The following is a 12886-nucleotide window of genomic DNA, read 5'->3' as shown; positions in this document are numbered from 1 at the left end:
TGGTTCTAATAAAAGGGCAACACACACAGCAGAGCTGAACATATTTTACTTGAAATTCATCCATACATTTGGCACCTATTTAAAATTGAAAGTGTTTTATCTCACATACGCACAGGAAGACAAAACTTTTATCCATGCAATTTTACAAACTCTAAGAATAGCAGCTGAAGTGTACAACTGTGAATAAGACTTAAATACAGAAGTTAGTCGATGTATTGACCACCAAGCAAGAACGAATGTTCATATGCATGAAGTGTTTTTATATATTGTTTTTATCTTGTACATATATATAAGTTAGTTTAGGAAAAGACGTGTTTTATACACTAGTTTTAAGACCTTCAACATTTTAGACATACAGTTGCAATATTGTACAGAATGACATATACGCCAGTTCACGCTAAGACGTGCCCCATTTGTATGTAACTAAATGTACATCATCATATGATGGCATTCCTTCAACACCACAATCTTAATCAAAGCTTCATTATATAAATATGTATGTATGGTTCAGCTGAAGATGACCTTGAATATGAGGTCGAAACCGGTCCTGTAGTTTAATATATACAATAAATAAGTATTGATTGGTGGAAATCCTCTCCTATTTTTAATAGTATAATGTTATCAAGGAATTACAGCTCACTAGTGAGTGGGTATTAGAGCTTAATATTTATAACACCGGGCGAGTTGGCCGTGCGTGTAGAGGCGCGCGGCTGTGAGCTTGCATCTGGGAGATAGTAGGTTCGAATCCCACTATCGGCAGCCCTGAAAATGGTTTTCCGTGGTTTCCCATTTTCACACCAGGCAAATGCTGGGGCTGTACCTTAATTAAGGCCACGGCCGCTTCCTTCCAACTCCTACGCCTTTCCTATCCCATCGTCGCCATAAGACCTATCTGTGTCGGCGCGACGTAAAGCCCCTAGCAAAAAAAAAAAAATATATATTTATAACTTATTCATTGCACAGTCTTGATGCTCTGTTTTAGTGATCATCTTCTTCACTTTCAGAATCAAAAGTTGCAGGTTCTGGAGCTCTATCAATGATCTTGCAGTCTGCGAGCGAACTGTATCAAGCATGATAAATTTTTGGAATAATATTCTTTTGACAAAGTAATAACAAGTCAGACTATGTTTACTGTACGTGTCACAGTATTTTCATACGGATACAGCAAACATGAATGAAAATATTAATATTTGGAATATTTTATTCAGAAGGAGTTATCAAATGGAAGACTGTGTAGAAGACATAATGAAACAGTAAACTTTTACTGTGTTTTTGGAAGCTTTTATTATTCAGAAACATGACAATTCATTTGATTGCTCAACTGCAGTAACATTTGATGGAGAAGAAAACTTTGTTGATAATACAGTGATTAGTAGTTTTAAAGAGTTTAGGGCTAGTGTTGGTGGCAGAAATAGTACCACTTTAAGAGAAGCTAGCAGTGAATATGAACCGTCCCAAGAAAAGGAATCCAACATTGTTTTTCAGAAGAATATCTCCCCTGTATTTATGATAATTTATCACGTAAAGTGGCAGCCTCCGTGGCTCAGGCGGCAACGCGCTGGTCTCTCACTGCTGGAAACTGTGGCTCAAATCCAGGTCACTCCATGTGCGATTTGTGCTGGACAAAGCTGAGACGGGACAGGTTTTTCTCCGGGTACTCCGGTTTTCCCTGTCATCTTTCATTCCAGCAACACACTCCATTAACATTTCATCTGTCAGTCGTTTATCATTGGCCCAGAGGAGTGCGACAGGCTTCAACAGCCGGCGCATTTCCTATCCTTGCCGCTGGATGGGGGCTTCATTCATTCCATTCCTGACCTGGTGGAATGACTGGAAAAAGGCTGTGGATTTTCATTTATCACATATAGTGACTACCAACAGCATCTTATCGAAGAGACATCCATCTCTGAAAAGTACATTGTTGATTATGTGGAGCAAAAAAGAAACTTAATTTTTGAGAAAACAAGGCAATTAAAGAACTGGTGATAAAACAAAGCATTCTATTCCAATTTGAGATGGGAAGGAATGAAGGAAAATGTGTCCATTACTGGCACCATATTCTTAAATTCAAGACTGTGACTGAAGTAGCATTTGATTTTTTATTTCAAGAATGTGATTCTGGGGATTGTTCAGATATTGCTTTTGCTACAAGGTGCCTATTGTAATCATCGATATTGTTTCATGATATTGTTCGGAAAACTCGTGGACATTTTTGAAGTGCAATATTGAGCAACTTAACACTAGAACGGCCGAACATTCCTTATATCTATAAAGGCCACAGGCGGTCATTTTGACTGCTGCCGCTTGCTGACATATACCTAGGATCCAGGGTCTGGGGAACATGAGAATGTTCAATAATTTATTTTAAAACAACAGTTAACCAATAGGATGTATTGTATACAGATCAAGCCATTGTTAAATATTAATAATTGTTCATATTCTCTCACTTCTAATAGGTAACAATGAAATATTTCAGCGGACTTTGTGAAAAATTATGATAAAAAATAACGGTCTCTATTTGTTTACAAGCCTATTTAGGCACTTGACAATCAATTTATGCAAGTTATTACCTTACACGAACATTTTCCACAGACTACTTTGTTGCACGAAGAACATGTGTCAGAGGTTTTGTTCTGTTTACAATTGGAGTTCACTTGACATTGTCGTCGCTTATGACTGGCACATTGAACCTGAATCTGAGGCTCAGGCTGAAGTGTAGGGAGTTTAATCAACCGGGATCTTGTCTTCACAAAATCAGATCTTGGTTCTTGTATTACTTCAAGAATATAATCATGTCGAGAGATTCTCTGTCCCATAACTTCCTTGTAGACTATCCAGCTCTAGTGGAGTATTTACGCTCCATTTGATCAACTACATCCACACCATACTTAGTTCCGTTATAAAATTCAGTAGTACTAGGGAGCTTCTTGTTATGTTCACTGACTTTAACGTTTGGGTGTAGAGTGCTTAGCAGAAGCACATTCTTGTTCACTTTTCCTTTATATACTGTGAGAGTAGTGTGATCTTCCTTCTGAAGTACGACAGTCTCGTACAGATTCATACGTAGTGCTTTGATTGACACCAGGATTTCCTTCCTCACTCGATTGATTGTTCCAACAATACTAGTTTTCTTCTCTTTCAGTCTCTCAGCCAACTTTACCGATGTAAAGAAGTTATCAGTGGTCACGTTACGTCCTTTCATGAGGTATGGGTCCATAAGTTTCATGACAACATTTTCAGGCAGTGACTCATTGGCGGGTCGCATTTCGTCTTTCCCAAGATAAGGAAACCCATTGCACACATACTTTGAATCAACGTCTACCAGTAGCCAGAATTTTATTTCAAATTTATCTGGCTTGTTGGCCATGTACTGCGTGAACCTGCTCCGAGCTTTGCTGGGGAAAAGTTGTTCATCAGCTGTGACATTTACTCCTGGTTTATGGCACGCATAACAATTCTCAATAAATCTATTCCAAATAACCGAAGCCAAAGCAAATTTATCTATCTTCAAACGAGTGGATCTAGTTTTACGGAGATCAAAGCGCAAATACCTTAGAATTTCTTTGAACCTGTTTCTTGCCATAGTGATAGTGAAAACAGGGGGACCCCATAAAGAAGACCACATATGATCTACAGCTAGACTAGTAAGTTTATAAGCTCCACGGGCGTATAACAAAGCAATAAAAACATCTAATTCTTCCAAAGAAATAGACCAATTATTATCCGTTGTCTGTCTACGAGCTTCGGTCTCTGTGCACATCTGTATATGCTTCAACATGGATGCGTCAATGAATAAACACCAGGCACTAATCTTGCTGTCAGTCTCAACGTTACGCTTAGCGTGAGAAGTAGGCCCTGCTGCCTCTTTCAGTACATTTTGAGCAACCATCCTTCCAGGGGGTTCCCAGTACTGTCGACAACAGTCCAAATAGTTGTTCCATCATTACCACATAACTGATCCCCTGGTGCAAATTAAGAAGACTTTACCAGTTCATGACCTCTCCCACCTCGTCCCCTTCCTCTTCGAACAGGTTGCCTGCTGCTAAGAGATTGTCCTCTGCTGCAAGATTGATCACGGCTGGTTGAAGGAGTAACTGCGTCTCTCGTAGGTGTGAAGTCCACTGTGTGCATATTTTCATCAGCCGAATCACCATCACTATCCGACATATTATCACACTGTTGAGGTATAAAATCCTCATCGTCACTCATTGCGTCTATATCTGATAATGTATCTTCGTCACCTGATTCGTCTTCTCCTAGCTTTTCAAGTTCGGCTAATAATTGAACAGGAGTAAGTTTATGCCGCCGAGCCATTATTACGCACTATACGACACAAGGGACAGGCACTAACTCGTCCACTTGCAACCACTGCTAGAGCCATACTATTTAGTTACATCATACGCCCCTGTAGCGCCACTTGTGAATATATCACAGGAAGCAAGCAGTGAGCAGAATAGAGCTCTCCGTATCAAGGAAGTGAAGCGGTCAAAAATGACCGCTTATGGCCTTCCTAGGTATAAGGGACAATATCGGTGTTCCCTTATTATCTACGGATGTAATTTTTGGCGTGAATGTACATAACCCTAAAAGATTAAAAGTCACAAAAGAACAACCTTGTGCATAAAAATATACGAGCGTGGAAATACCTTGAATTTCGCTAACGGTCAAAATGACCGCTCTGGCCGTTCTAGTGTTAAGGGTCACTTCTCTGAAGTATCACAAGGACTTCATAATCCTAATCACAGTGGTACTTAAAGCTTCTAAATAAATTGTGAACAAAAATTTCTTGTATGAGCCGAGGGCCATTCCTCGTAAGTAGGATGATGATTGGCCTATACCTAGCTTCCTTTGCCCTCAGGAATCTAATCTGATACTGAACATGTTTTAAGTGTAGATTGAGTGAAACCCAGTGCTATGTGACACTCTCAAGTGGAAGACTCATTTCTAAATTTTTGGCTTCCTGACGGGGAATATGAAGAAACTCCTTGTAGATAAATGTTTTGGAGTCCTGGCTGCTGACCAGTTTTCTTTTTCAAAAGTCTTGTACCTGATTGTGAACTCTTAATATCAGGTCTCTTTCATTTAGTTCTCTTGCATGACTTACATAATGTAGAAAGTTTGGAAATACAGAGAGAACCTTTTAAATATAACCATAAATTTTTAATTTGGTGCAAGTCAGTAACCAGAAACATAAATTCATGATATACATAGTCCTCTATGTTTGACACTTCGATACATGTGACTTACAAGCACTCAACATTTTGGTTTGTTACACAGACCCAACAACACACCATTCTCCACAGCAGATCACATTGAAGAATGCAATCTAATTATATATATATATATATATATATATGAATAATAATTGAAATTGTACCGGGAGGTACACCTCAACCCCGTACATTTAAATGAAGCGCCTTGAAGAACGCTATCTAATATATAAAAATTGAAACATCTAGTACAAGTAGTTGGGACATTGATCAAAAGATGTCACTGCTAAATGATGGAGTAATATGTTATTTTGAAGTTTCCTAAACTGACTGGATTTCTTTGTTTTGTTTTGGTGTATCACTAGTTGCAATAACTATTTTAAGAAATTCAGACTTTTCTCCATAGATGTCTATGAAAGAACTGAGGTCATGCACTCTGGTGCAAAGTGAAATAAACATTAATTTAAAAAAGTTTTGTGTTTATAGGTTTTCTGAACTGGATTGACTCTTCTTATTTTTGGTACTTCAAGGTTTGCAACTCATCCTGCCAGTGTTGGTTTCTGACCAATCAGCATTTTAATGTATTTATTTTTCAGCCAATCAAACGTTTCTTGTACCTATTTTATCCGCCAATAAAAATGAGAGGGTGTGTCCGGATTTAGACCAGAGCCATCCCCAAAGCTTCTTCTCGGGTATAAAAGCTGACGCCTTTTCAAATTAACTTGTCTTATTGATCGCCGAATTTCTGAGAGAGAGAGAGAGAGAGAGAGAGAGAGAGAGAGAGAGACACACACACACTCAGACTCATGTAAAATTTCATGCAAGTCCTAAGGACTTAAACTGTAAATCGGGGATAGAGAGTGCGTTTCCCTCTCGAATTCCCCTTCAATTAATCTCGAGGTGACTATGATTTTGTAACTGCTTTTTTTTTTTTTTTTTTTTTTCCCTGTAAATCATAATATAACTTGTCCTTCTAGTCACCTCGGTAGTGTGGGATAAGCCTCTGCATCGTCGGGCTGCAAGCCCAAGTAGGGTTTTAACCGTGGTTTTCTAGGAGTGCAAGTGTACACCTCCATACATTTTTGAGTTTGGGCCAGTAATTTAACCTGTTCTTCTTCATGAAGGCCCTGTAGAATGGGTACTAGATACCCCTGTGTAAACTAAAATTCATATGGTATTGTAAATTGCAGGTTGTGCCTAGAGAGGCCTGAAGGTGTAATTGTATTGAGCAGAGACACTCTTTTCCGTCTTGTATTAGTTAATGGGTGCCTTTAGTAGGCTGTAAGAGTTCGGGAGCGCAGTCTCCTAGGTAGAATTTGTAGAGCATGTAAGCTCCTCTCTAGTAATGTAATAGATATTTGGAAGGCCGTAACTTGAAACTGTTGGAGTAAGGCGCTCTTGGAAATTGTGTTTTGGGAGATATCTCGCCTTCTCTATCTCACTAAAGCGAAGCTGGGACTTTGTAAATTATGAGCTTAAAGCTCGAGATTGTAAATTACCAATTCCTGGTTGCTCTGTTTTGTAGCAAAATTGCTATGTACCTGAAACATTGTTCTTTCACCAAGTGAAGTGTTTTGTTAACATTTACGATCTGAAAAGAAATATAACCTTTATTTTAAAATTTTAAATTCATCTTCGACTATCGTAGATAGACCCATTCCCACCAGCACCCTCTTTCACCTCTGTGTTCCACAGATAATTGTGGAACAGAAATAAAATAAATTAATAAAAATAATTAATCAAAATGTCCGTAGTATGGGCACCAGAGTTCACCAGAATGGGTCCCTCAAATTTCGGTAGAGCATGATAATTCTCTCTCCCAGGGTGTGTACATATAGCTGCGTACTGGTACATCTGCTTAAGGGCTTACCTAACCTTCTGAAAACGACTAAATAGGTAGGAACTGCACCTAGGTTCATCAGTAACTCCACTGATTCTAAAATAATTAACTGTATTCTGAACAATATCTGTGCATGAGCACCTCATCAACACACCAAAATATACATAGAATACACTCACAAAATACTGATGGAAGACTCCATATTTACACAGTTATCCAACAACAACAACAAAAACAGTGGGAAACGAAAAGCGAGGACCAAGATACCATCTGTAGTCAGCCCGATGAACGTTAATTACAAAGCATATATATGTAGATAAATACCCTTCACTCTCTCTGTATATCAACACAACTTGCATATTCTCATTATTGGCACTTGTTATATCACATTGATACTGTACTTTTATAATTCTGTGTTCACTGATTCTAACATTTGGTTTAAAGATACTTTCACTTGAGCAACACATGCTTGTTGTTCCAGAACATAAATTATAGAAAGTCGGAGATACAGTACCCCATAGCTTTCACCAACATATAAGATATCATGCCGCCACAAGTGATAAAATATAAAGTGCCTAAGCACTCCACAGTTTGTAGGCCAGTATCACACATCACATTACAGAAAATTTCACATCAACAATGTTCCACAAAAGTTTTAAGGCAAGTCCCAGTTCCACCAAACTTACATCTCCTCACCTCTGCTGTTTTAAATCAATTCTAAATAGCAGCTTCCCCCTACTCTCACATGGTACGTCTAGATTGATCCTGGCCATCCAATCACAAGTGGAAAATCCTCTTGTCATGCCAAGGCCACGTCCTGAACCTCTTCCGGATCCCAAGAAAATAACAACAAGGCCACGGCATCAGACTGGGCTGTTCCACATGACTTGCAGAAAATTTCCGAGTTGTGGAATAAATATGTAATGTTTTCCTTACTACTACTGCTTTTGTCAGAAATCACCCTCAACAAATAGCGCTGCTTTCTTTGGGATCTTTTCCATTTCTCGGTTCAAGTAATCCTGGTGTGGGTCCCATATGTTGAAACCATATCCTAATTGGGTGGGGTCTTACCAGAGACTTATACGTCCTCTCCTTTACATCCTTCCTACAAGCTTAAATGCCTCATTAATGTGATTACCCTACTGAAGATCTTTCCATATACTAACAACACCTAAATATGTACAGTTACTTTTACCCCATCAAGACAATAATTTAAAATGAGGCTATTCCTCTTGGAGAAACTTACAACCTGACTTTTCATCCTGTTTGCCATCATACCATTGCCTGTTGTTCATCTCATAACATTGTCATAGCCATTCCTGTCTGTCCCGAGTTATGCATTGAGGTCCCCGACGTTGAATGACCTCCCTTCACTGATGGTCTCTTCTAGATCTTCCAGAAATTCATCTTGATGGCAACCTGTCTGTACTCCATTCCTCATCTTTCTGTTGTTACCATTCCAATAAGGATATAATTATTCCTCAACTCCTTCTTCCCTTTACCTTTCCATTTAGTTTCACTCAGTCCTAGGATTAATATTTTCCTTCTCTCTATGACTTCCATTAACTCTTCACATTTCCCAGTCAAACTCAGTATATTGTTTGTCCCTATTCAAGTGTGTTTTTTCCTAGCTTGTTACACACTTGTTAGGCCTGGCCTATTATCAGATTGTAAGCCATCGTACCTGGTGTGGGTCTGCGGGTGCTGTTGTCCGCTCTGAATTCTTTCTTTGCATCCGAGACTTGTGTAAGTGTTCAAAGTGATTGCAGTTACTATCCAACTGACTTGAGTGAAAAGAATTATATTGTGTTAAGTGTCGTTCTAATCGTGACTTCAAGATTTTGAAATTGTGATTATTTATTCTCCAGATACTTTTAGGGGCATCATAAGTCCCATACTAATAGTGTTTATATGTGCATTGATTTAATGATTATATGTATATTTACGATTGCCTGTTCTCATATTTGGCTGAATATGACTCTCACCAGCGTCGAAACTAATTCCAAGTAAATGTTATAACTTATTTAGTTTAATATTAGTATTGAAAAGGTGGTTTTTAAAAAAAAATTTACTTATCTACCTGTTATTCACGGTTCAATATGGACTTAAAAATGTAATTCTTAAATTTAAATGATTAAAATAATCATGGTCCTGAATTTGTAATGTTTGTAGATTTAAGGTTATATGTACAAAATGTGTTTGAAAAAAAGCGATGTTAGTACAATGGTCTCAGAAAATATCAATACCGTGATAAAGTACTGTAAGTCCGATTATTAGCCCTTACTGAAAGTGAAAACAAAATATAAATATATTTAACCGTTCACAACTTATTTAAGGTGGACAACTTTGCTGAATAACCCTGTATGTGGGAGGAATCTTTGTATTACATTCATAAATATAGTATTTTTAGTCATTTTATTTTTAAACCTACATTAAGTACTGTAAATAATTGGTACCCTGGTGATACAACATAGGTAATCACATTCCATTTGTTAATTTATTGCGCATCATGTTAACAACCTTTACCCTATGCATTATTAAAACAAATTATAAATGTGAAAACTATTTTTCCCACTTCTAATGTCCCAAATCTTCCAAAAAATACTGCATATCAACTAGAAGTGTTTCCGTACTGGTTGCGTGCGACCAAAGATTGACCGTGACAATAATCATGTGCTGAAATATAATTTAAACTCGTCTCTACACAGAATGCTCTCTGTCACATCTGGTAGCAGGATGTATCTGACCTGACAGCTTAGTAGTGTTATATAATTTCTTTTTCATAATTTTTATGAATAAGTTTTGCTTCTCTTACTGTGCAGATGAAAATGGACAGTACTTTCGTGACTTGAAGACTTTAGTAGAAGAGACCTACTTACTTAATGATAAGCAGCCTGTGGTGTTATTGGCTCATAGCATGGGAGGTCCTATGTCCTTACATTTCCTTCATGGACAAACGCAGCGCTGGAAGGACAAATATATCCGATCTCTCATCACTCTCTCTGGGGCATGGGGAGGGTCTGTCAAAGCCCTCAAAGTCTTCGTTGTAGGTAAGTCAGATTAACACAAACTGATACATAGCTACTACCTTTAGATAAGGATTTTATTCATTCTTGAAATTTGTCAATATTTACAGGTGATAACTTGGGGTCGTATGTTCTCCGAGAAAGTACATTAAAAACTGAGCAAATCACGTCTCCCAGTCTGGCATGGCTTATGCCATCAAGTTTGTTTTGGCATGGAAATGAAGTTCTTGTACAAACTGACCAGAAGAACTACACCGTAAATGACTTTGAACAATTCTTCAAGTATGTATTTGTGTTAATTGCATTCAGTAACTAAGGAAATATAAAAAGTAATTGGTCATAAGTTGGTAGAGGAAAAAAAAAAATTATTAAGAATAATTTTAATGCTTGCTTTTCATTTTTTTGATGGACCAATGACCTAGATGTTATGCTCCTTTAAACAAACAAACAAGCAAGCAAGTATTTTTTTATTTGTATGAGGCACTATAAACTACATTCATTTCAATTCTTCCTTTTCTTCCACATATTATTCAATCTTTCTTGATATTTCTCTCTGTCTCTTTTTCCTGCATCTGCTAGTACAGTTCTTCCTGAAGGTTTCCTGAGAATTGAACCCTCTTTTAGGTCTTCTTGGGTAACTTCAAGTTCTTCTGTATCCATTCTCTATTTTTCAAGGTAGTTGAAAAGTCTTCCTATGAGTCTGTTAGTGTTCATTCTTTCAAGGTATCCATAGAAAGAAATTCTTCTTTTTTCACTGCAAGAAACTAGGTGCAACAGCTGCACAACAGCTTATGGGTAATTTACGCAAGGAACGTGTTTGGCCTTCTCGTCCCTTTATGAACGTGGATCTGGATTATGCTGCTCCAATTCTAAGAAAAACTGGCAACGTGCACAGCAAGAGCATGTCCAAATCATACATTGCACTGTTTATTTGCTTACCACCAAAAACTCTACATCTTGTACTAGAATCAAATCTTACCACCAGTGCCTTTTTAGCAGCATTATGACATTTTATATCCCATAGAGGACATCCTTCAAACATTTATAGTGACAACGACACAAATTTTGTTGGAGCTAATCGTGAGATTCAAAGATTCCTCAAGAATCGCAACCTGAGGCAAGAATTAATGAACACTACAACATCAGTGGAACTAACATGGCATGTCATTCCCCCATTTGCGCCCTACTTGGGAGGAGTATGGGAAGCAGCTGTAAAATGCGACAAATATCATCTCAGAAGAGTAATGGGCTCCAGTTCACTCACTCTTGCAGAACTGACTACCCTGCTAATGCAAATTGTAGCTTGCCTGAACTCACGACCACTGATCAAAATTAATGATAAACTTTCAGACCCTCCTTACCTCACACCAGCTCATTTTCTAATTGATAAGCCCATCACATCCTTACCTGAGTTTGATGTCACAACTCCTATTAGCAGACTCTCCAGATGACAATACATCAAGAAATTGAAGCAACACTTCTGGGAAAGATGGTCGAAAGAATATTTGAATTCACGGTAACACCACAAATAGACTGAAGGACATCCAAATTTCTGCTCAGGTGATGTTGTTCTCATCAAGGATGACAACTTAGCCCTGCTCTGTTGGAGATGTGGAGTCGTTGAAGCAGTTCATCCTGGTGTCGATGGCCTGGTGCATGTGACGACTGTGCGATGCAGGTCTGGTGTGTTGAAGGGACTTATCTGTAAATTATGTATCCTTCCAGTTGAGAAGTGATATCTATGCAAGTGCACTACAAGACAACATCCAGAAGAACCTCTGGACAAGATATCTAACAGTGAACTCTTTCATGAATAAAGGCAAAAGCATTACTGTCTGATGTTGTAGTATCAACCATCATAATTATGTAATATTATTTCTATATATAAAATAAGAGTTTTGTCAGTACATTGCTCAGAATTTGAAAAGAATGGTATTTCTGTATCAGTCATGTCCACAGTAATAAGGAAATGCACTATTTACTTTTCCGTAATTTCTGTCTGTCTCTCTGTCTGTATGTATGTAGAAGCATCACGAGAAAACGGTTGAAGAGAATTTAATGAAAATCGGTATGTAAAGTCGGGGGATGAGCCACTACAATCTACACTATAAATAATTTTATTCACGCTGAGTGCAATGGTAGTTAGGGGAAGGACTAAAATTTAATTCTCAAATATTTATGTTATTAGTTGTCCTGTCGATAAATACTAAAGAACTAAACTTATATGGAATTAAATTTCCGATCATTTATGTCTTATACATTTTTACCTACCGGCTATGATAAGAGATATTCATGAATTTGTATTTTTATTGCTAAGTCCATATCAACGCTAAGCCGCGAGAAAATGGGTAAATAGAAGTTAATGAAAATTGGTATATAGAGTCGAGGAATAAGATACTACAGTCTAAGCTATAAACAATTTTATTCACCCTGGATGAAATGGTAGTTTAGGGGAAGGCACCTAAAATTTAATTTTTAACTACCTTTGTTATTGGTGCTATCTAAAAGTACTACATAATGCTATCTAAAAGTACTACATAACAAAAGTTATAGAGAATACAATTTCCAATCATTTATGTTTTATTCAGTTTTACCGTACCGACTATGATAAGAGTAGTATTTCAGAGTCGGAAGAAAATTAAATGTGAAGGCCTACAATATCGAAAGCGCATAACATTGATCAGCAATAACATTACTTGACCATTGTTGGTTGTGATGTTCTTTGCCTCTTATGCCGACACTCAGCTCCGATAGATGGGATTACTGCTGTGTACCGAGTATAACAGCCTGACTGAATATTGGCGGAAAAT

At 37.7% G+C, this 12886-nt stretch overlaps 1 protein-coding gene across 1 annotated transcript in view; it reads left to right on the top strand.

Moving 5' to 3' along the window:
- LOC136872353 (lysosomal phospholipase A and acyltransferase-like) overlaps nucleotides 1-12886 on the top strand; it is a 49000-nt gene that overhangs the window by 21028 nt on the left and 15086 nt on the right. Inside the window, exons 4-5 of the mRNA XM_067146164.2 lie at nucleotides 9873-10100; nucleotides 10187-10358. Of these exons, the coding sequence (XP_067002265.2) occupies nucleotides 9873-10100; nucleotides 10187-10358 (400 nt within the window). The remainder of the gene's footprint in view (nucleotides 1-9872; nucleotides 10101-10186; nucleotides 10359-12886) is intronic.

Source organism: Anabrus simplex, chromosome 4 (assembly GCF_040414725.1).
Source record: "Anabrus simplex isolate iqAnaSimp1 chromosome 4, ASM4041472v1, whole genome shotgun sequence".
NCBI lineage: Eukaryota > Metazoa > Arthropoda > Insecta > Orthoptera > Tettigoniidae > Anabrus > Anabrus simplex.
This window is presented reverse-complemented; position numbering and strand designations above follow the sequence as displayed.